The 25,434-nt window shown below is 41.2% G+C and overlaps 1 protein-coding gene across 2 annotated transcripts in view; it reads left to right on the top strand.

Moving 5' to 3' along the window:
• cecr2 (CECR2 histone acetyl-lysine reader) overlaps positions 1-25,434 on the top strand; it is a 45,435-nt gene that overhangs the window by 1,104 nt on the left and 18,897 nt on the right. For both annotated transcript variants that reach the window (XM_088006102.1, XM_015000866.2), the window contains exons 2-3: positions 22,778-22,872; positions 25,316-25,434. The exon at positions 25,316-25,434 is cut by the window's right edge and continues 65 nt beyond it. In XM_088006102.1, coding sequence (XP_087862228.1) covers positions 22,778-22,872; positions 25,316-25,434 — 214 coding nt within the window. The remainder of the gene's footprint in view (positions 1-22,777; positions 22,873-25,315) is intronic.

Here is a 25,434-nt window from a genome sequence, read left to right as displayed (position 1 = left end):
CTATCCAGAACATGAATATTTACTCAACACCTTCGTTTTCTAAAACGTTATTAACTTAAACCGTCATTATGTGGAAATATTATATTAATATTCGCATTAATCGTTGAGTTGCTCCACGTTTATCCACCGTGTCCGGAGCTAAAGTTAAGTTCACGGTGTGAGGTTCGGAGTTTATTGTCTTCCAGCCATCTGGCTCGGGTAGCCATAGGGACGCAGATGCTGTTTTCAGGCATTGTTTGCTCGCTCCAGCCCCGTGTTGTTGCCAGAAACGGCGGCTTTTAACGTTAAGAAACTCCGCAGGTCGATTACTTCCAGTTGCCAAGGCAACGTCCTGCACGTGCTCCCGCTTCTTTGTCGAGGAAAAAAAAGTTGTTTTACCACGTTATCTCATAATACAACTTCATCGGCGTCCACCCCCCTCTTCCTTCTCCTCTTCCTCCCTCCCACTCCTGCTCACTGTAATGCCCCCCTCCACCTTCCACCGTCCCCCCCAACAGTACAGTGTGAACAGGGAAGCTCTGGTTATTGGAGATGGTTTGCTCTGTCCAGCCGGGATGGATTGCTTTTTAAATAAATTGGTGGGGTCAACATCAGCCATCAGCAGCCTCCATCACTCAGCCGTCCCCACCCCCTTCAGCAGGAAAACACGTAGGCAGTGGCTTTGTTGTTAAACGAAGTGTGAGCCAGATGGGGGATCGCGTTGCGCCCAGTTTACACGAAAGTTGAGGGTGCTTATTGTTGCTTTTTCTCCTTCACATGGGGCTTTGTTTTAGGTCAGATATCTCAATGTATATCCACTTAAAGCCTGAATTTATATCAAATTGCACAAAAATTATTACTTTTACTGCTAATTAAATTAATTAGAGATTATAAATGTGGACATCACATCTACCATTAGTGTCATTTTTGGTATGATGCTAATTTGATCCACCAGGCATTTCAGTCTAGATATGTTGATTATTGTAGTGATGCTGTTTATTGCTCAAAAAAGACTTTGAAATTTAGTTGAAATGTTTTTCGACAACCATCACAGTGCTATAAGTACAACTCTGTATTTATTCCACTGTATTTACAGCTCATGTATCCCATGAGTTGCTAGTTCCTTTTTTCACAATGTGAAATCAGTTTTACTAATTGAATTTCAACACATATTTTAAATCAATTAAGACCCTTTGACTGTACTCTCCTAGAATCTTCTATCTCATGAATCACAATAAAAAATGTTGTGTTAGGGTATGTACTTGTGTAAATAAGTACTTATTCATAATTATGCATACATTGTGTTGTAGTTTCAAGTAATTATTTGATTCAAGGTTGTATAGTCAAAATATATGCACAGTATATACTACTTCTAAAATGCACTTGTCATTCATCGCTGTTTTTTGTGAATGTTCAGATTAACAGGCATACCAGAAACACAACACAAAGGATTTGGCTCAGGATTTGTGGAAAAAATTTAATTAAGATTTTTAACTCGTTAAAATCTATGTAGTCAATTAATCAAAATTAATGCATTAAAGTCCCAGTCCTACTTATCAATACTAGTATTACTTATTTCCTTTCCTTCACTGCCCAATGTTGCTGAAAAGCATCAGACTCAAAATTAGAAATATTTTTTAGAATTAAACATGTTTATATTAACATATTGTGTATAGAATATGTACTCTCTATAGATAAGCCTAAATTATTTTTTTTATTGCAAATCAAGCCCAGGAGTTGAGTTTATCAGTAAAAGCACTTATATTTAGTGTGATGGGGACAGGTAGCATCTAACATTTGTGGTATTCATGTGTATTTGACTGTATTCAGAATGAAAGAGGGATGGAGATAATTAGCTGCACTAGTCCATAAGGGCTGTATCTCTTGTTCACCTGAGCGCCTTGATTTGTAGTTTTATGATTCGTTTTGCAGGTCAGGCATGATTTGAGTCATTCATTTTGCCAGTGCTGCTCTACTGCTGCAGCCCAGTATGAATAATCCATTCATCTGGAACCGCATCACTAAGCAAATCACACGTGTGGCTACACCCTCAGCTGGATGCAAGGACACATTGAGATTGATGCAGAAGTCTCACACTTTGACGTCTTAATTAGATGCATGGGTGTTCAAGGTTATAACTCTTTGGTACTCCACTTAATTACCAGCAGTTGTATTTATATTACCAACTGTACAGTGAACAGCTGTCTGATGTCAATGTTTCCCCCTAAGTCCCATGACTTCTAGTCTATTAACACATCAACTCACAACAGTTTTTAAAATGGAGTCTAGAGCAGGGGTGGGCAACTCCAGGCCTGGAGGGCCGGTGTCCTGCAACTCTTAGACGTCTCCCTGGTCCAACACACTTGAATCCAACAGCTGAATGTCCTCCTCAGTGCAGTCAGGTTCTTCAGAGTCCTGCTAACGACCTCATTATTTGACTCAGGTGTGTTGAAGTAGAGACACATCTAAAAGTTGGAGGAGACCGGCCCTCCAGGCCTGGAGTTGCCCAACCCTGGTCTAGAGAGTAGATGGGAATAAATGTGTAATTCTTTAATTTCCAGTTGGATTCCAAACTGTTTCTGATGCTCAACATTTTCTGCTTTATTTGGTGTAGTTCTTTGGCTATAATGGAAATGGTTTGAAGAATGAAAAAAACTTTTTTTTTCCCCAAGTGCAAAAAAAGATGAGAAATAAAACATTTCACATGTTTTGGAATCATTTGATGAATCGTTACGGCTCAGGATTAATCTTCCGGTTGTTTTTGAAACCTTAAAATCCTCAGTCATGCTTCGTTCTTTGTTCTGGTCTGGACTTCTGACTTAAAGCTGAGCTGTGATGTGAAGAAGGTGAAGCTTGGAGACAGACATTTTGTTGATCCAAATGGAAACATTTTGACGGATTAGTGCTTTGGAGAATAGTTTGTGCACCCCTGCAGAAACTTAAATGGGGAACTGGGAGTGGGTGCTGGTGGTTTCTCGTGCAACATAAGGCATTTCTGTTAGAAACATGCAACAAATGTTGAGCATTGGTTAAATCTCATCCACTATTGTTCTTCTTGATATTGAGCTGCAGGTGCTTTAAATGCTTTAAAATACTTTTGGTTAAATATGAAATGCATTTTCTTAGTAATGATTACAGTTCTGGTTTTACCCCATATGTATTATTATATCTTGGTCTGGAAAGCCAACATTTGGACAGATGTCATGTTTTAGATGCTGCAAGAACATGGTAACAGGGTGACCTTAGTAAGGACTGATAGAAACAGCTCATGATCTGCTGAACTAAAACTGACTTGTTTATTTTGTTAACCTGCTGTTCTTTTCCAAACAAACAGTTTCACAGCAGCTTCTGGATTCTGAACATTTGGATCCAGTGTGTTTACTTTCTGAGGACGTTGTGTCACAGAAATTAGAGGAAACTGCAGGCGGACATGTTTGTTTTGCTTAATGCCACATAGCAGCAACCAGACAAGCCGGCCTGGCCACTCTCATCTACTTCTGCTTTCGTCACGGCTACTGCGAGCGTTTTGGAGAATAAGATAGTAGTTGTGAAAGTTTATTAGGAAGTATGAACTAGATTTCAGTTTCTGCTCCTCCATATTCCCATTGCACATATTTTCAGCTCATTTCTGGAAGGATCATTTGGGTAAAGCCAGTCGGCTCCAGCTTTAGAGCGGAAAGTGTTCAGGTTTGTAGGCAGGAAGTGGGCCTTGAGTGTTCACTCTTCACTTTATTCTGCTGTCTGTCTTGTTCTGGTCAGTTTAATCTTTTATATAAATCATCTAAACGCAGAAATATTCACATCATGTTTCCCACATATGTTAACTAGAGAGAAAAGATGAGTGAGGAAAAGTTCTGGTCCTGTTACAGGAGGCGCCACGGCACCTCGCTGCTGGAAAAATCAACTTTTACCTTGTTGGTTTTTGGAACTCATACAACCTGGAATCTGATGGGAATCACTGTAAACCAAAAGAGCTTTAATCCGGTCGGTGTTGCCTTATTGAGCAGCTTCCTGGTTTTCCCTCTGGTGTCCGGTGAGTCAGTGGGTGTGGACATTCATGCCTCCACAGGTTATAATCTAGAGATGGCCTGTTTTAATCATACTCACAACCCTAAAAACTAATTAAACAGATTATGCTTTTGTGTTTTTAGTTTCATCCTCAGGTAGGTTTGTCATATGGGTTCTGATTATCTTACAGTCTGTAAATCTGCGAGAGCCATAAATTCAGCAAAAAAAAAAAAAAAAAAAAGTACAATGTTTGGTTCATGAGACCAGGGTGAGATTTCAAAGAAACTTTTGATGTTATAAATCACCAATTGTATTTGACTGGTTCCAGTCTGACCAAAAGGACAGATTTCTTTGTGTCAATAGGTAACCTCTCATTGGAGCAGACATCAATCACATGTGGGGAACCTCAAGGCTCAGGCCTGGACCTCTCTTATTTAATATCTACATTATAATTCACTGAATGGCTTAGCACCAAAATACTTTAACGATGTTGTGTCAACATTCCAGACCTTTCAGGTCTTCTGGTTCTGGTTCTGGTTCTGGACGCAGAGCAGAACCAGAACCAAACATAGGGAAGCGGAATTCATCTTCTATGCACCTCAAATCTGGAACAAACTTCCAGAAAATGCAAAACAGCCGAAACACTGAGTTCATTTAAATCTAGACTAAAACCCCACCTGGTTAGAGCTGCCTTTGATTAATAACAACTAGAACATTGATAAATATATTTGATGGTTATTATTCTTGATGTTATATTTAATTATTTTAATCCCACTGATTTTAAACCGGGTCGGCGATTTGGAGCGAATGGTGTGAGGTTTCTGTTGTCTCTCTCTGCCACTCTTTTTTGATTGGCTACAGCTTTTACATTGCTGATCTTAAGTAATAATAATAGTTTAGAAATGTCACCTAAAGCTAAATGACGTTAACCTGCTGTTTCTGAGCCTTTATTGTGTAAATCTGTGAGGAAGTGAAAGTGAACCTGAACGCTGAGCGATCTGCCCAGCGGAGGCCCTTGTTTTCACCTCATGCATGAACAAATCCCTCATCTGGGACCTCGGTGTTTATTGACCTTTGAAACTGCAGCCAAAGTGGATTTTTGACAAATCCAGCGATCCAGTCCAGCAGCACTGCAGTGGCTCTTTCTATGGCGTTGGCTACTGATAATAGTTTCTACCCAGGCTTCCCAACAAAGGAGCCCCTCACACATTGTTCTGTTTGTGACACACTTCACCGTCGCTGGTTTCCACTTTCCTCCCACTCCAGACAGCGAGCCGGAGGATTAGAGCAGAGGAAAACGAGTGAGTGGGAGGGGAAGGGCAGAGGAGGAAGTGGATGGAAGTGTCCTTGAGACGGCGTTTAGGAAAGGGAGGAAGCTGAAGCACATTAGTGTTGGTGAGTGATGCAGAGGGTCGACTCGGCGCGCCGCTGCGCCTCACTTTCTGTCTGTTGTTGATGTTTCTTTTGGCTGTGGATCAGTGAGATGATGCTGGAGGTCCCGCCGTCCTCCGCGGGGCGCCGCTCTCTGCCAGGCATGGGCCCTGGTGCCAGGGGCCTCCGTCCTGGGCTTGTCTGTACGGCTCTGCTGACAGCTTGTTTGGCACATGGTTGTCTGTTTACTACGCATCTTAATTAGCTGCTTGTCATCGTCCCTCTGAGATCAGGCGGTGCTGCGATTGGGTCTGGGTCTTGGGTTTAATTCTAGCTTCAAGCTTCTTACATTTTACTGCAATGATTAAAAAGTTGTGACTGTAATTGTTTATGTTCATAATTCTTTTCCAAAGATGTAAATTCAAATATTTAAATTCTTTCATAAAGGAGAAAAACATCTTTAAACAAAAGATCACTGGATTTGAGGAACATTTTTTGGTTTTTAATGAATCAGCTGCTATGAAGAGTGAAGAATGCCAAATTACAGTTCATGAGATAATTATTTAAATGTGCCATTAATTTGTTTAAAATGGAAATAAATAATTGATTGAATATAGAATTAAATATTTGCCTCAATTAAATCTCTTGATTTTTTTTTAAAACTAGATATAATTTTGTCATGATTAAATTAATTATTTTAGGTTCCTTTGCTGAACCACATCATGAATTAATTTAATCAGTCGCTTCACCTTTCAACCTCAGTGGGTGGGATTATGGAAGCCCCCGACATCTGATTGGCTGCTTCCAACAGCAACTCAAGAACATCTTTCAAGTTTTCTACGACTCTGAGGGTAAAATATTCACCGGAAGTGTGGGAATGCATATAGTTTTATTGTTGCAGCTCTGAAGTCTGCAGTCAGACTTCTGTGTGAACAGTTTCCAACGGTTTCCAACCCTGCGAATGCAGTCGTCCCCCAGCAGCGCTCTGTTTACGGCGGTAAAGATGGCCGCCGCAGTAAAGATGGCCGCTGCAGCGCTCTGTTTACGGCGGTAAAGATGGCCACCATCTCTGGATGGATTGTAAAGTTGCTCAGAGCGATGGCACTGTCAGCAGATGGTCAGCAGACGAAGGAAGCTGATGAAGCTAACAGCTAACAGCAGCCTTTAGTGGAGCTGCAGCCTGTGGCCCGGTTCTGACCCGGTTCTGTTTGGACGTGGAGTCGGACCAGGAGTGGTCGGTTGGGATGTGATTCGTTTCATCGCTTCATTATCATCATTTTCAGCCATAGTTTAGATTTACCGTCTGGATTCTTCTGCTGGTGAATTTTGACTCATGTTGGATAAAATGCGACGCTCAGACTGCAGACACTTGATGATTTAGTTCCACATATGGAAGTGGGGGCTGCACAGTGGCGCAGTAGGTAGAACTGTTGCCTTCCAGCAAGAAGGTTTTGGGTTCGATTCCCGGCCTGGGGTCCTTCTGCATGGAGTTTGTATGTTCTCCCTGTGCATGGTGGGCTCTCTCTGGGTACTCTGGCTTCCTCCCACAGTCCAAAAACATGCGAGGTGCGAGTGTGTGTCCTGTCTGTCTCTGTGTTGCCCTGTGACAGACTGGCAACCTGTGACCTGTCCAGGTGACCCCGCCTCTCGCCTGGAACGTTAGTTGGAGAGGCACCAGGACCTCCTGACCCACTAGGGACAAGGGTGACAGAAGATGGATGGATGGATATGGAATGATTTATTAATGATTTATTTTGGATGAAAGGATCAGAATTGAGCTGTTCAGACTGCAGTGAAAAAGTTGGATATGTGTCGCATCAACCTGGTGGTGTGTGAATGTAGACATTCATTTGATCCAATGGTATCGGAGCAGGGATGCAGGACGGTGGCCTGAAGGACTGAAGTTGGAGATTAAACAAATATTGTAATGCTTTAGAAACAGGGATTTGTGACCTTTTGGGCTCGGTTCAGTCTTTCAATGTTTACAGTTTCAGGATGTTGAGTGGATGAAGTGGGCATGGAGTCGTGACGGACCACCCAGGCTGTTATCAGCAGCAGACCCACAAACTGGTGTTGTTTTCAAATATGATGACCTCTTCCTCTGCGATGGCAGCCAGAAAAATAATAATAGACCCATATCTTAGAGCAATTTGGATTGTTCAGAAAGATAATATTTTGTAGTTAATAAAGTGAATATAAGTTCTGACCTGAATTTTAAAACAGGAGATGGAAGCAGAACCTGGATGGGGGTGTCTGTTTACGTCTGCGATGGCTGCCGCTCCCCGCTTGGCGCCCCAGCCCCTGGCATCACCATGACTAAACCCCAGATGGTGGCTCTTTCTTTGGCTTCCCCCTGGAGGGTGGAGGCTCCTCACTCTGACTGGGTAAAGCTGCTGCTGCTGCTGTGGGGAGGGGGCTCCTGGTGTGTGTGTGCATTTTAACCAGGATGATTGTGAAAGAAGATTTAGTCCTATTAGATGTAGCAGAAAAGGAAGAACAGCCTGCCTGTGAGCACATCCTTGTTTCTGTTGTCTAAACAGCAAGTGGATTACCAGAGAGAAAGAGATGCAGCCTGAAGCTCCCTCACGGCCCGGCGCCTCCTTCCCTCTGCTGGGTCTGTAGATGCAGCTCATAATGGTGGAAACGTGGCGAACCCGAACTCTGGCCTGGGATCTTTGGGCATGGAGTTAGCCTGCGTGGGTTTTCTCAGGGTACTCCAGCTCCCTAACAGTCCAGAAACACGACTGTTGGGTTCAGTGAATGATCCTAATGTCCTACGATGGACTGGAGACCAGCTGAAGGCGAACCCTGCGTCTTACTGGAGATGGGCGCCAACCGACCATCTAACACCTTCATATCAATTACTCAGCACTACACAGATGCATAAAAGTTGAGGTCTTGACCTGGTCTCTTTACAGAAACAGCATTTTCAGATTCCCTAACCAATATGAGTGAAAAAAATTGTACATGTCACTCCTGAACCTGCAATTAGAGTATTATTACAGATTTGATGAGTGCAGTTTGTTATTTATGAAACATTTCACTCTAGTTGGGAGAAGAAAAATGGAGATTCTTAGTCTGTTATTTTACCAGGGAGCCAACTGGCCCAAATGCGATCACACATACAATCAAGTGAAATATAGTTTAACCAAGCAAACATTAGACAGTTCAACTGAATTACAAACTTTTCCTCATGAGCATGAAATGGTTTATGGGTCTGAACTGGCAGCAGGAAAGGAGGAAGTTCAAACATGGAGGCTTTAAATGACCCAGGAGCCAAAGGACCCTTAAAGATCAAACAGTTTTTTGCAAGTCTATTGTAATACGTTGTCACTTGTATGCTAAGTTAGGGGGCGATGGAGGATCATGCCGCCCCTCCCCCTGACCTGATTGACAGCAGTACATGCATCAGATGGTTCCACATAGCCAGTGTGTGCAGGGGGGGGGCAGAGTGGAGCATGCACTTATTTTTCTGCCAGACCCATTGTGGTGACTCCCCATGGTTCCCACTCTCTGTCTCCAGTCTGAGGGGGAGGAGGGAGTCCCTTTGCAGCTGGATGTGAAGCAGAGACCCGACGTGATGAAATGCTCACCAGGTCACATCTGGGAGGAGCTGGCCGCTAACAGTTAGCTTCCCGCTCAGTTAGCTTAGCGGACATGCTGCTGTTTGCTTATGTACAATAAATTAGAGTAAGATTGAAAAGCTCATTTATTTTTAGAAACTCTTATTACTGAGTGATTTTCAGGGATGCAAGTTATCGATTTCATTAGTTAATCTAAAGCTGATTGATCGACTATCGATTAATTGATAAACTGTCGTCTTTTAAAAAAGATTTCTCTTGGATAAAGAGGGTCAATCGACTTTCCATAACATAGATTTTTCATATTATGCTGGATTAAAAAAAAAAACTTAAGGAGAACGAGAACATGAAAGTTAAAAATCAAAACTCTGACAGTTATTACTTCAATGGAGATGTGTGCGACAGATGGAAGAAATGAAAATGAACGAAGGTCCTGAGCATCAGGAATGTACGCAAGATTTTACTTTATGCAGGTTTTTATATGACTCATGTTTTGGTGTTGAGCATTTATGAGAGGAAGATTTCCTTTTATATCGAATCAGTATTCTTAGTTTTGCACACAGTGAGAAGAAAACACTTTTTAACATCTAGTAAAACTAATGTTCTGTTGAACCACAGCAGTTTGTCTCGTTTCTGTATTTAGGTATTTTATTTACTTTTAGTAGCTGATTCCAGGTTGTTTTTGTTGGCCAAATTTAGTTTACATTTATATTTATCTATTTCAATTTTTGATGCACTAAACATATTGTGTGATTTTTGTGTAAATTTATATAAGAATATATTTTTATTTGGTGACAGTTTATAAAGGAAAGTAAAAAAAACAGTTTTGAAGTTACATATTTGTTTGGCAAAATTCAATTTTAAAAAGAAGAAACAGAAAATGTCTAATACTGTCTGTGATATTGTTACTGTGGTATTTAAAGAAATATATTGTGTGGGGACATTACCCCCCCCCCCTAATACTTGGAATAAAAATTGGATAAAATCAGAATCCATTTGGCTGTAGAACCTGCATCTGTGGTAGAATGAGAAGGATCAGAATAAAAATGGGTTTTCTGCTTGAGGTCTCTGTTGGCACCAACAATGTGGCCCCATTCAGATGAACTGGGCTTTGGGTCCAGGGGGTTTCATGTGGGGTAACGTCTGGGAGCTGCTGTGCTGTCTGGACCTCGTCACACCAGCCAGACTTCAAAGGGCCAACAGTAATATTCACATTACAACTTAAATAACGTTTTAAAAAAAACTTTTACTAAAATAACAGCAACATCCTGTTTATAACGTCTTCCCCAAGTTAGCTGGGCGTTTTCTGTAAATTAAAGTATATCCAGTGGGATGTGAGCTGAAGCAGGAAGCTGGATTTTATTTGAGGAAGCTGATGATGTGGTTTCCTCGAAGTGGAACTGAACTGACCATCTACACAGTGTAGCAGGGATGTCCACAGTGTGGTCGGGGGGCCATTTAAAGCCATCTGAAGGACTTTTGACGGTCCTCTGAGCTTCATATTAGAATGGAGCAAATCTGGCCTGCAGCCATAGTGGATGCAAATTGACATTCTTCGTCTGTCAGGGTAACAAAGTTTTTGCATTTTGGAGTAACTAGAACCACAAACATCAACCTCATTTTCCTCGATAGCAAATCTTATTCTCAAATAAGAAAATTAACCCCAAAAATGTAGAAACTGTCTGTAAAATGCAGTCCAAGACATTTTTCATGTTTTGTATCTACAATGATTTACAAATCTGACAAATTTGTTAATTTGAATAAAATCACCTTTTTCTAGTTTATTGTTGAATAAAACAAAAATGTAGAAAACATATTATGTTTTGGATTAACTGATTCATAAATGGACATTAAACAGTGCTTAACAGGAGATTTATCTTTTTCAGAATTTGAACCAGGTGAAACTAAAACATGAATTACTGCTCTGAGGTTTTTTTTTCAGTAAATGGCCTTTTAAAGAGTCTGAATCCTCTGGTTAATGATTACTCAGTTACTAAGTTAGTTGATGACTATTTCAAGAATCGATTCATTGTGATTGATCCAGCCGTGGCCTGAGGACTGTTTGGATGTGTCCAGCGTCCTGACGTCCCCCCACCTGTCCCACCTGATCCTGACTTAATAAGAAACCGCTGGACGCTTGGAGCGGGTGCAGAGTCTGTGTGTTGTATTTAGTGGATCTCTGTTTAATTTTTGTAAATAACTGATTGTAGCTCTTCAGATCGATCTGATTGCTGCTCGGGGAAGCAGCTGGAAGTAAAAACCAATATAATATAAATAGTATCAGACGTTTGGTGTTGAAAAGTGAAAACCTTGTAGTTTGGAGCTGCTAGTCAGATGATTGAGGCAATAGTCTAAGATGTCAGCGTTAGCATCTGATCAGATGATCTGCACATCCTGAGGATGTGAGGGCGTTTTCCTGTGGTTTCACGGCTGGCTTTGTCATGTGGCAGGAGGAGGCGGCTGCTGGTGGGGGTTGGGGGGTGTTGTCAGATGATGGCTCCTGGAGGAACCATGTGTGAGGCAGCGGGGGGGCTGGTGGAGGAAGACTGGAGCCTTTACACAACAAACAGCCCCTCCATCCCCCGCCGGCCTCCATCACGCCCTCCAACTGGTGGAGGAGCAGCGACTCCCTGGTCGACCTGCAACAGCCTCTTGGTTCCTTCATCTCCTCTTCATCAGAGGCATGTCCAGGTCTCACGCCGTTCTATAATGAGTTTTTTATTTATCTTATTAATCTAATTTTATGAGTACACCTCAAAAAATTAGAATATTGTGTAAAAGTGCAATATTTGTTGTCGGTTATCTCAAAGTGAAGCTCGTACATTATCTAGATCAGGGGTTTGCAACCTGAGGCTCCGGAGCCACCAGCGGTTCATTGGATCTTTTGATAACTTGATTTTAATTAAATGTATAATAATAAATGAACATTTTTTAATGGGATAATTTGTATTAAATTACCACAACAAAACAAAAAAGTACCACTTATATTTGTTTAGATTTTTTACTGGAAAATATGTGCTTCCATTTTTTGGAACATAATTTTGCAACCAGATGCAGCCATACAAAAGTTTCTTTCCCTTTATTTTAATGCCTAAAAATGGAAGTAAAGTGTTTATTTACAAATGATAACTGTAGACACAGTAAACGCTTTTGTCAAAACAGAACAGACGGGAATGCAAATTAATGCCAACTCACCGTCCAAAGCCTTGCATCACTAACAGAACAAAGCCAGCAGAACAAAAATGGGATTTTTACATCCGCAAGGGTCCAATTAATTTACTCCAATAAAATATTTAGTCAACAGCTAGTTTCAAGTACAGAATCCAACATAATCTGCTGTTTAACACCTTTGAAATTTCCTTCGGCTGTGTCTGTTTCTCACCATATTTTCATCATAATTTCCGTTAGCCTGTTCTTTTTTTCTTTAAGAGTTTTGAGGGGGGAAAAAATCAAAGAAAATTTAAGGCGTCAAATCAGTTTAAACTCGGTTCATTAAAGCAAATCGTCTCGTGGCGGTTGGAGAGCGTGGTCCTCGTGTATCAAACATGGGAAGTGAGCCTATTATTCACCACAATCCCACTGCAGCAGAGAAATTAAAGCTTTGTAGGAGTATAATTGGTCCATAATGCTACAAAATTATGTTGAGCTGCACAAGATTACAGGAGTCATGTTTACTGTGCCGTACATTTTGCTTTTGTTTATCAGCCTGCTTTGAAGATCAGAGGCTGTTTGCATAAACATGCAGGTTCTGTTATTATATGAGCCAAAATGTAATATTTATCATGTTTTACAGGACAGAGACACTGAGGGTTGAACAACCTTTAGCTTCTAAACGAGGAAATATTGTAAATATGGACCTGAAACAATCTCACTGTAGGAATGTAGACTGAAGAAAATCTGGCTGTTTTCATACCTGACTAGGGCTGAAACGATTCCTCGAATGATTCGAGTACCTCGATTACTAAAATTCCTCGAGGAAAATTTACCTGCCTCGAAGCTTCGTTAATTTATGTTTTATTAGTTAGCGCACCGTGTTCCGGCCGGGACTTCATTTGCGTTGCGCGGAGCTCTCACTTCCGCCTCTGAGTTGTTGACAAAAGCTAAGTCTCAGCGGCATAAAGTCCAATCTTCAAGATTGGCCCGTGGGAATTTTATTGATTGATGATAATGCCCGACTTTTTATCGTTTTTGGGGAGCCAATAAGCATCCTTAAAATGACTGGGGGAATGCCTGGAGTACGGCAGCATTTCTCCTCCGGGGCTGCTGGTTGAAAGCGAACGGCGGGAAGAGCGCTGAGGTGAGCGGATAGCCTGAACAGGGCGGGCGGCTGAGTAGCTGATGCTTACCGTGTAAATGTAGCTTTACCGACGAACCGCACAATAAATTTCATATCCCGGTCTGAAGAAACGGGTGGCGGAGCGCATCGTACATGGCTGGTAGATGAGTTTCTGAGTGTGACCAGTGAAGGTGTCGTAAATATCCCGTATTGCTTCCCCCCGTGTTCGTCCCCCGGTCTAACGGTTCGTCAGTCCGCTGGTCTATTTCCTCCCCTCCACCCCATGTTCGTTCATTCGCCCTCTCCTCCCACTCCAGGCGGCATTTCCCGTATTTTCAAACCCAAAGCGTGACAGGTTAGGTGGCAAGGTGAGTTTAATTAATCTATTAAACTCACTGAAGATGAATACATAAACTAAAAGCTGGATTGTAGACATTTTTTATAAGCACATTTGTGAGCCTGCCTCTTTGTTATTAAATTCAATATAATTTCAGATTTTTCTATAACTTTTCTTCTGGTTAACTTAGAAAGTGAGCTATTATTGTTACAGGTTAGTTTTCTAAACTACAAAAAAGCAACTGTTAGGGATGCTCAAATATGAAAAATTGGACTGATATTTAAATCTGATAGTAACACCGGTATTATGCCAGATTTACCAATATTTCATTTTATAATTTTTTTATCCGATTACTCGATTAATCGTAAGAATAATCGATAGATTACTCGATTACTAAAATATTCGTTTACAACAGCCCTATACCTGACAGTCCGGTAGACTCGGTTCTGTTGGGACCAGAACTTCACCATCTGTTAAATTTCCAGCTGCTGCGGTTCTCTTTCTCTCTGCTCCGAGTCAAACCAGCCAAACCCTTTGAGCAACCTGTTGCCCTCCTGGCCTGTGGGGGCGCTGCACCAAGAACCACTGAAGGCAACCTCTGAAGACACTGAGCGCAACTTATTTTAGCGGATGGAGGATTTCTCTTTTGTCTGTGGCTAAAACCCATGAGCTATCTCTCCCACTAGCGCTAGGCTAACACACTTGCTTTGGTTGTATTCACCCAGAATCCCCTATGCTTTAGTTTGGTGCTTTTGGAGCGGTCTCTTTTCCGCTTGGCATTTACATTTGCATTCAAACCGAACCAGAATTCAGTTTAACTGAACCCACACCGAGGTTTGGAGGTCTCTGTTCAGAGTTCCTGTTTTTTGGTCTGCAAAAGAGTAGTTGTTGTTTGCTTATTTCAAAGGGGACAATCATATGCCAGTTAGCCATAAAGGCTAGTTTTCTTCTCTAGTTCCTCAGTGAACAAGTTTAATCTCACATTCACTCCTCCCCAAACAAACTGGACTTTCTAGGCAAATGGGGCTGAAGTTTGGTCACATTCACACCAGCCCTGTTTATTTTATGCTGAATTTTTATTTACAATAACATGCAACTTAAAGTGCAGACATTCCGCAGACTTTGAGTATTTGTGGTTTTACAGTTTCTCTCAGTCACTTTGGTGCATTTCTCACATCAATGACATCAGCAAAACAGCTATTGCATTTTTAAAACAGTACAAACTGCAAAACCTAGCTAACAAGGGGAAGCGCGTTTCCTGCTCCAAATGGATCGTTCATTTGTCACAAGCAAGTATTCATGTCAATGAAAGTATCTGTCATTGAAATGAAAAGTCCTGACTCCATGTTCATGTAAGGTAAATGGTTTTGTCATGTTTTCATGATGATCCCTCATCCTGTGTTTTCTGATGCAAAAGAGTTGGATCTCTGTCTGGAAATACTCAAATCATTTCCTTTATTTGGGAGATGCGATGGGTGCAAAATGGTTCCCAGTTAATTCCTACAGTGAGATTGTTTCAGGTCCAGATTTACAATATTTCCTCGTTTAGAAGCTAAAGGTTGTTCATCCCTCAGTGTCTCTGTCCTGTAAAACATGATAAATATTACATTTTGGCTCATATAATAACAGAACCTGAATGCAAACAGCCTCTGATATAAATATAGTCATGTTTGTCATCATTTGCAAGCTGTCAAGATGGATTTATCATGAAGGAAAATGAGAGCTGCAGTGTTTGTTCTGTACTGGGACCAAACCCAACCGGATCCAGTTCTGGACCGACTTCTACCAATCCTCTCCACCTACCATTGAGTTAGAAAACTTGAACAAATGACTCATTTAGATCCATGTGGATCTGTCTGGTCTTGAAAATATGAAATTTCATTAAAATCACATTTAATCTTTAGCTAAATTTGAAGGTTGTGAGTTTGATTCCAGCTTCCTTTTGCCACATATTGATATATTAACTCCAGGTCGGCATTGACTGGCTTATCGGTGTATGAGTATGTTTGTGTCTGTATGAATATGTCCATACATATTGAGTGCGGCTGTAGAGTGAAGTGCTCTCAGTGGTTAATGTGACTAGAGCAGCTGATTTCCCATGATGCCTGGCTTCAACCTGCAGCAGAGATGTGGTTGAGGTTTGATGCTTATTGATTCAGTCTGATAAAGAACAGAGACGATGCAGCGTTAATTTGGTCTTCATCCTGACCAGTCACCACTAACTGCACTATACTGGGATTTCATCTGACAGACCAGTAGAACAACATTGAAGCTAATATTTGTCTCTCTTTTCACTTATCTTTTTTTAAAGGTTCATTTGTCGGTTAATTTTCCTTCAGCCAAACATAAACCATAGAATTACATTGAAAGCAAACATTTAATAGCTCAGATATATTAAAGTGTTGGATGGAGTTTTTTCAAACTATGCATCTGGAAAACATCCAGCCTTGTTCTGGTTTGGATCTTAATATGTTAGGATCAAAACTGTGATTAAAGTACAATACAGTAAAAAAAAAAAGGTGGATTCACATGACTGTCCAAATTTCCGTTTGCAGGACTTTGGGCCGTGAGAAGTTCTGGTGGAACGCTGCACTTTGTTCTGGTGGCGTTAGTGGGGGAGCATTAGGTGTGACGGGCTTTGTGAGGAGGAGAAAGGGATCGGTTCAGGCTGTGGAGTCATCTCCCTGCTACTTCTCACACTGTTTTACAGACAAAAGAGACAGTTCAGAGACGTTGGTTAGTCTGACCTGCTGCATCAGCGACTCATTCTGCAGTTTATAGTTTATTTCTATATTCACAACAAACGTTGTCTCGAGACGGTTTAGAGGAAAAGAAGTCATTTTAACTCAATCACTCATCCATTCTATTCGTTGACTTTCCCGAAATACCTCCTAATGAACATGCATGTAGCGACAGTGGAGAGGAAAAACTTCCCCTTAACAGGAAGAAACCCCCAGCAGAACCAGAACCTGATTCAGTACCAGCAGCTGAACCAGGCATGACTGACTGGAGGTTTGAGAAGACAGAGCAGAGACACAAACATAAGAACTGAACCAGGAGAAGTTTCTGTTCAAATAGTAGACAGTTATTAGCAGGAGAGTTAGTTTTAGTTTTAGTATCATCTAATCCAAGATCCTCCTCCAGGCCGGCTTCACAGCCGGGCCTGTCATGATGAGATTTACTGGATGGCAAATCATCCCAGAAATTATTGTGATAAACAACAAATTTGAGGCCATTTTCAAGCATTATAATAATAATAATAATAATAATAATAATGCAAGCACATCATCCAAAAAATAATAATTTCTAAAGAAATGCAACACTGGAACTGGAAAACATTTTAAATATCTGAAATAAATAACATAACCGAAACCAACAATAATTAAAACTCCTCTGCAGGCAGAGTTATGTTTGAAAAGATTATTAATCATTGTGCTTAGACAGGGAGAACAGGCAGAAGTGGCAGGCAGGACTTGAGTAAAAAAACAAAAAAGCAGCATTTTTTTAAGGGGAGCAACAATATTCAATCATTAACCCTCAATTCTTTTGTTTTTCTTTTCACTAATGTAATGTACCTAACCATGTATCTTTTACCATGATGTAAAATAAATAAATAACAAGTGAGGAATAAAATCCTTAGAAGTAAAAAGATATAAATAAAAAAGGGGGAGCATCTCTTTAATGATAATTGATTGAATGGAAATCATGGAGCTCATTTTAATTTTTCATGTGATTATTTGATTTATTGCTTATGTGACACTGATCACAGCCGAACAGAACCGTAGTCCAGGTTTAGCCTCTACAGAGAGAGAAAAAAACTGAAAGAAAACATAAAGTTAACAATCTTAATAATAGCAAATGATGCTAATGGAGAGTAGTAGGAGAAGAAAGTGAATTATTGATGGAAACCTGAACTAAAAGGCAGAATAAGTCAGTTTTAATGTGAGGAGAGCCACGGCAGTCGGCTACTAACCGCCTCTGACCGGGACGACACATGAAGGGCAGATCGGGACAGGGAGGGGGCGGGCGGTGGGGTGCTCAGGGTGTCGTCAGGGGCCCAGTCAGGTTCTGGGCTACAGAACCGGGGGAGGAAAGCAGCAGGGATCCTCGGTAGAGAAACGCCTGCAGGGCGAATGGCTGATAGCAGGTCTGAAGCCGCTTTGTCTCCACCAGAAAATGACGCCGCAGCTATGATTTATAATCAATAGCTTATCACTTCTCCAGCCGCCTTATCTGAGAGCCCCATTGATCATTAATGCCAAACAGCCAAAGTTCTCTTTTTGTTCCAAGTTTGAATAATCATCACAACAGTTTGTGTTTTTCAGCATCGTGTGAAGCTTTTGGGTTAAAGTGATTGATTATAGGTTTTATAATGTTTCTTATAAAGTATCAGCTCAGTCGCAGAGCGAGTGCCGGTGTTGCACAATGTTCTGTGACCACACTGTAGGAGGCGCTGTTGCATTTTAACATAATGCTAACACAAAAACATAAGCTGTGCAGGGGGGAAACAAACGCAAATGGAAAATAAAGAAGAAGCTTAACAAAGGATAAAAGTAATATCTGACCACTGATATTATAATATAGAATAATGTGTTATTATACATTATACAGTGACTATTATACAGTCACAGAATATGATGGTGCTTATCATAAAATGTGACCAAACAGTAATTTAAAATACTAAATATTTAAACCGAACTGTTTTTGCAAACTTTCTCCTTCCTCCAATTAATAAAAAGCAATGTTCTAATATCAGTGGTCACATATTTATTTTAAGTATTTAGTATTTTACTGTAAGTTACAGAGTAATTTATAATATATCACAATATATGATAAGCACTGTCATATTCTGTGGTGTAAAACTGCAACAGCGCCTCCTACGCTCACAATATATGGTGGTCACAGAATGAGGTGTAGCACCGGCATGAGGATGGAGCAGACCCATCAGGCTAACTCTGCTTCACCTTTCCACCTGACCGCTGGAGCAGGGAGGTGTTAATCCAGGGGCCTTTGGTCTGCCAGCGCAGCACCTTACCCAGCCGTGGTCCCAGCCGTGGCCCCGGCCGTGGCCCCGGCCGTGGCCCCGGCCGTGGCCCCGGCCGTGGCCCCGGCCGTGGCCCCGGCCGTGGCCCCGGCCGTGGCCCCGGCCGTGGCCCCGGCCGTGGCCCCGGCCGTGGCCCCGGCCGTTTCGGAGCATGTTCAAAGTGCAGCCGGGCCCTGATGGATGAGTCCACTGTGACCCAGAGGCTGGCCGGCGGGGGGCCTGCAGGAAGAAAAGAGCGCCGTGCAGGATCTGTGCATCCTCTGCACATGCGCCTGCTGGCAGAGATATACGCGGCAGATATTCAGATCAAAGTTTACGGGCAGCTGGGAAACACGTGAGGGAATGCAGAGTGAGCAGTTGGAGATGTTCTGTCTCTTTGTTATGGTTTGCTTTTCATTTCTGGGCGAACAGATTCAGATGCTCTTTAAAGCAGATTTATTTCTGGTTGTGTGAAACTTTACTGACTCCATCTGAAACTAAAGGAACATTTGGTGTTCAGGTAGGTTGGAAATGAGGAATTATGAAAGTAGTTTTAGAGTTTAGATATGGTGGAGAAAATCGGCCAACTTTCCAGAAATGAAGGGAACTACCAGAATTTGTCAGAGTTCGTTCATATTGTGGGGTTGGGGTAGAGTGAAAGGAGAAAATGAGAACAACACCTCAAAACAAATCTGTGGATAAAAGACAAAAGGTCAAATCACCAGTTTGGCAATATTTTGGATTTCAGCAATAAAAACTAATCATTATTTATTTATTGACTGCTTGTATTATGATGTTTTAAGCCATATCATCCCATACTAGTTGTTATGACTAATTGTAATGATTTGTCAGTACCCTGATTTTTTTTTTTTTTACTTTCTAAAAGTCAGGTGTTTTTGACCTGGTTGGCCTTCCATATGTGCGAACACTGGAGCTTCACTGAAGCCCGTCTTTACCTGATGACAGACTTGTCTCTTTTCATTATATTTTCTGTACTTTCTTTTAATGTCATTGTATTTTTTAGCATTTTACTTAGAAATATTTCTGTTCTATTGTGTTTTGTATTTGTTGTAAAGCGCTGGCCATGCAAGGTGTTGTTGGAAAATCCTATATAAATAAAGTTTGATTTGATTGACTTCCAATATTATTTCTCAGATGCAGATAAATCATTGATTGTATTTAATCTTTAATCTTTGTTTGTAACAGATCTAATCCATCATTAGTTTTTCAACAAGTGAGTTTGACTCAAACAGGAAGTAGTTCCCTCACTTCCTGTCATCAGGGCAGGTTTTGCACCTGGCACCAGAGACCTGTAACTTTCTCTGTGATATTAAATCTTCATCAGATTAGACAGGAGTGGTTGATTTGGTTACATTTTCTAAAAGCAAAACTTTTCTTCACATTCAGTCTCCTGCTGTTTGACAGAAGTTTGAATCAGGACCAGTTTATAGTTTTTGTGCTATTTTTCAGTTTTACCTCCAGCAGAAATATTTATCCTGTTTTTCAACCCCTCTTCCTCCTCCTCCTCCTCATGTTTTTCATCGTACTGACTTGTTGGCTCCTGGCTTCCGTCAGCCTCCGTGGCCCGGAGGTGTGCATGCTGACCTCTGGTGACCTCTGAGTTAAGCTCGGTCCTTGAAGGGAGAAGCAGACAAAGACGCATGTGACGGCATAATAATTGAACATGCTTCCATGTCATAGAAAAGCTTTTATTTCAATGTGTTTAAAAGCACTGGTTGTTTTGGGGCTATATTATATTAGAAAATCAGCATTTTTCTGTTCTTTATCTCATTATGGTCCTCCCGACTCTTCCAGCATCTCAGACCAAACTTAGCCATAAAGCAGTCACCTTCATATCCATAGCAACAGCATATCAGAACATATTTGACTTTATCGGGTAATATTGTTTTTATAACTTCAGATCTAGTCTTTTCTAGAGCTTCTGGACTCCAGAGAACCAGAGTGAGAACCGTTATCCACATGGAGAAAACTTGGAACAGCAGAGAACTTTCCTTCAACTCCATAATCCCAAAGCTACTGGGAAATGGGAAGTTTTGAAAAGTCTGCATCCAGTCCGATCTGGTTTAAAGCTGCAATAGCAACCTGAATGTTTTGAAGTGGCCTATTCAAAGTCTGTTGTTAAATCCAGCTAAGATATTGTATGAACTTAAATATGCTAGAAATATCTTCACTATTGATCCTTTCTCCAAACCAGACAGAGGCAAAGTTCATCCACATTGATGCTAAAACGGCAAAAGAAGATCCAGTCTGTGGAGGTGAATAGGTTTTACTGCACTGCAGCTGCTTGGACTTGAACCTGAAGCCTTGTCTTTCACTTCTGTAGTTGAGGAATCTAACAAGTGACTCAGATGAAACCTCCTTTGTCCAGTTGCCTTTGGTTTGGTTGGGGAGAGCAGTGCATTCTGGGAGGCCATGTGTCTGGGTTGGTCAGCAGAGGGGGGCATGGCTGCTGCCTGCCATCTTTTCTTGGGGCTTTTATAGTTTGCCTGGCCAGTTACTACTGCCTCATAAAACCTGAAAGGCTGAAACACAATGCTGAGCAGGAGAGGGGTCACGGCTAAGGTCGCGCTGCTCCTGAAACCCGACGGCAGCTAGCGAAGCAGGAAGTTTCACTGAACAGCTGACAGACTGTAGCTATGCCTCCCTCTGCCCAGACTTTAAATAAGACCCTTATTCTGCTGCGGTGTTTATGTGATTTCCATACCAGATCCAGTTTTCATATTCCTGTTTGCATGTTGCAGAGCGTCGTTTGAATGTTGACTCACGCCACTGCAATGCCTCATCCACCTGCACAGTCCTACCTGAGCTTCCCTTTCTCTTCCAGATGTTTGTTTTCATTCTCACAAGAAGCTTCAGAGTACAGTAAATACTAGTCAGCAGGAGGGAGGGAGCGTGCAGATGATTCAAGATGGACGCTACATGAAGGCTTAGTGGCAACTGGTTCAAAGTTTGATGAGTCAGTTAGAGGCGGCTCCGCACCAACATGCTGTCACAAGTACGCTACGGCTGAAACAATTCATCGGATTTATTGTGATTAATTGAAATAATTGGCTATTAATTTAGTAATTAAATAAATTGGTATATACAGAGACATGTAATTTATTCAAAGTAAAACACCCTCAGAACAATAACTAAACCAAAAATGTGCAACAGATTTATACTGCATATATATATATATATATATATATAATGTTGACCCTGGCCTGTATTGATATTCAGTCCAGCAGAAAGGCCTGAACGTTTCACATGTTGATGTTGAAGGATTTTCATCTGCAGATCCATCATTTGCTACAGATGATCAAATATTCACCAATGGAATGCCGTTATTAGATTTTAGACAATAATATCTTAATTTCCTTATTTAAAAACGTATGTAATTATTTGTTTAAATTTACTTATGTATGTTGAATAAAATAATCTCAAGATGTTAAATAAAAAAGCAACAGTGTGATTTTTTTTTTTGTCTGATTAAGCGATCAGAATAATCAATAGAATAATCAATTACTAAAATAATTGTTAGCTGCAGCCCTAAACACAAGATTCATGGATGTTTATTTGTGTTTACATGAGGGAGCACCGAGTGCTTAGACTATAAAGTTCTAAAAACATTAAAACTACTTTCATTATTGGTTCCTTTGATACAGAACCTGATAAAAACGAGACGGAGGATGAAGAAGTGTTTAGAGAGCTACGTCACGCCTGAGCACCTGGACCTAAATCCTTCCTGAGCGTTCGCTTCGTCATTGCTCTGATCATCCGGGACACCAGGCGGTGCCAGGCCCTAATCGGGTCAAACTACGGAGTAAAATCACACACTGCTGTGACCGGTTTACATGACGGCCTTGCCTCTGCTCCCATGATGCTTAGATCAGCTGGAAACATTCACCTCAGAGATGTACAGGCTTCCCTGCAGCCCCTTAGGGGGCGCTAGCAAGCCGGATGTGTTTGACTCTTTGGTTTTCCTGAGGGATAAATCAATCCACTTTGGAAAAAGCAGCAGATGCTTCCACACTTTTTTAAAATGAGCTTTGTTTTTCTTCTTCTGCTTCTGATCTGGCCGTTGCTTATCTGCGGTTGAGTGTAGCGCCACTCTCTGGCTGGGAGTGTTGAATGCAGCTGAACCTTGCTGCATTTACAGTACTTCACCTTTAATTAAATGTGTCCCTGTTTTTTCTTTCCAGGAGCTGGAGAAGGCTCTTTCAGAGCAGGACCTGGACTTCCTCGGCGACCTCGTTGCCTGCTTGTTGCAAGGATGCTACCAGCGCACTGATATAAAGTGAGTGGAGAAGTTAATGATCAGCTGTTACATCATGCATTTTGAAAAACACGCTGCCATGGGGCCATGCCGGCTGTTTTTGTCAGAAAAAATGAGCAGAATTGGATAACAGCTGCATCCCGTGTATCATTTAAGAGTAAAAAACACTCATTTTTAACTCATTAATGCAGTTATTCCACACATGAATCCCTCTAACTGGAGTTGTTTTTAATATTTGTTCTGACCTTTAGTTTTCTAAACAAACCCTTCTCTTTTAATTCTTTTTTTAATTATTTTAATTACTTCGGAATAAAATTTAAAAGGGGTTTGTATAGGCTTATTACGTCGTCAATGCCATTCTGAGTGCTACTAAATCATAACATTTTAAAATATTCAGTGTAATGTTTTATTAGTTGGTTGTATCAGAGACTCTGATAGCTGGAGATGTGTAATCAAGCGGCTGGATTTCACTGAAAACCAGCTCTGTGTTAATGGAGCCTTAAAGTTCTGGAGTGGCCTAGTCAAAGACTCGATGTAAGCATATTTTAAGATGTTGTGGCATAAACTTAAACATACCGCCTGTGTTGGAAAACGCTCCAAAGTGACCGAGTAAAACAGTTCAGCAAAGAAGAGTCGGCCAGAATTGATCCACACTGATAATAAAACCTCATTATTAGATTAAATTTTTCACATTTGGATATTTTTTTCTCTCTTTATAGATGAAATCATGATTTAAAAACTAGTTCTTGTATTTCCTGGTGCTATTTTTGGCTGATATTAAACGTAAAAACAGAAGAAATCTGTCAGAGGTCTTAACCTTTTCATGGTGTTTGTGTGTAAACAATCCGGCTCGCAGAAAACAACATATATACATTTAGATAAATTTGAATCATCATATGTAAATGTCACGTTATATTAGTCAGAGGTCTCAGGAAGCTCCACAGGAAGTCTGAGTCACCAGAGCAACAACAATGAGGTGTTAGGATGATTTCTGCATGAACGCAGCGAAACCGCTGAAACCATTCTCTCTCCTGTGTTCACATGATGGGAGAAAGTGACTATAAGCAGAGGCTGGTATTCAAATCCAGATATTTTTAGCTACTCAGGGGGATTCCCCGTCTGTTATCCTCCTACTCCTCTCCATCGTTAGAAAGTAGCGTAACACTCCGGAGCCGCGACAAGCGCTGAGGCAGGATCCAGTTTTTCCACCCAGGCAGCCGGCTACAGGAAGACAGGCGACTTTATTGGAGCAGACAGGCGCTGGCATCCTGGGGGCGGCCTTTCACAGAGCTGCCCTTTTCATCTGCATGCGCTAAACGCTCAGCTGCAGCTGGAGGGGCGCAGGGGCAGAAAGGAGGGACGGGGGCAGCCTGCAGCGGTGTGAAAAACGCACGCTGCTCTGTCAAGATAAGCCACTTTTTTCTGTTTGCAGTTGCATAGATGCTCAGATAAAACCCAGCCCAAGGACGGCGGAGGAGAAGTCCGGTTTATCTCTCATACTGACCCAGCGACAGAAACCCGACTCCCATGAAAAGTTTAACAGGGTGTCTGTGCATCCTCAAAAACCCTTACATTCATTTATCTGAAATTAACGTCTTAAAATGTTTTAAATTCATTAGAAAAAAACTCACGTTGGTCTTAAATATGTTAATAACTGGTCTTAAAGTTAAGAACAAATACTTATTAACAATAACAACCTGGCAGGGAGGGAAGAACACATAGAAAGACCAAGCAGCATACATAACAATAAACATCAAACATTAGAAACACTGTTGAAATCATAAAATAGTAAAAACAATACAGCAGAGGACAAAACTGACATTACATTTTTAGCTGAAACATGTGCACCTTTCAGACGGCATCTTTTTAAAAATACCCTTAAGTTTCTACCGATGCTTTGATACTTTTTGGCTTCCTTCCAGTTGTTTGCTGTTTTGCCTGTAAATCTGTCACACCAGCTACGTCTGCTAACGACAGCAAAGAAGCTGCTTTTCTCAACCCATTTCTGCTTCTAAACGCTGGAAAAGAATGTGGTTGTGCTAAACGGAGAGAAACTGGATGAAGAGGAATGGATAGAAAAACACTTTGTTCCAACCTGATGGTTGAAAAACAGATTAAAAGCAATAAATATCTTTGATGTTGAGATCATATGTCTGTTTATTCAATTAATTAGCAGCAATTGAAAGTATTGCTTATTTTTTGATTATGTAGTTTTCAACCAAAATGTGATTAATTACTTATCCTGCAAGTAACTTGGTTAACATTTTTTAATCAAGTCCACCAGTAGTTTTGTGCCTTCCTTGTTTTCAGTTTTTTCTATTTTAAGTCTGAATATTAATAAAGACGAGGAACTCAAACATGCATCACATATAAATCATCACAAATTTGAAGAATATTATCTAATAGCTTAGATATTTTTGTAGAGTTGTTGGACAGACTGTAACAGAGCCTCTGTCGTGTTCAGCCCCCAGACGTTCAGCAGCTACCTGGATGACATCATCAGCTACAGGTGGGAGCTGGAGGAGGGGAAGCCCAACCCGCTGCGGGACGGGCCGTTCGACAGCCTCCACCCTCGCACTCAGG

Source organism: Poecilia mexicana, unplaced genomic scaffold (assembly GCF_051168715.1).
Source record: "Poecilia mexicana isolate PSO_F unplaced genomic scaffold, ASM5116871v1 scaffold_6, whole genome shotgun sequence".
In the NCBI taxonomy this organism is placed as follows: domain Eukaryota; kingdom Metazoa; phylum Chordata; class Actinopteri; order Cyprinodontiformes; family Poeciliidae; genus Poecilia; species Poecilia mexicana.
The sequence above is the reverse complement of the archived record's forward strand: the minus strand, read 5'-3'. Positions and strand labels throughout refer to the sequence as shown.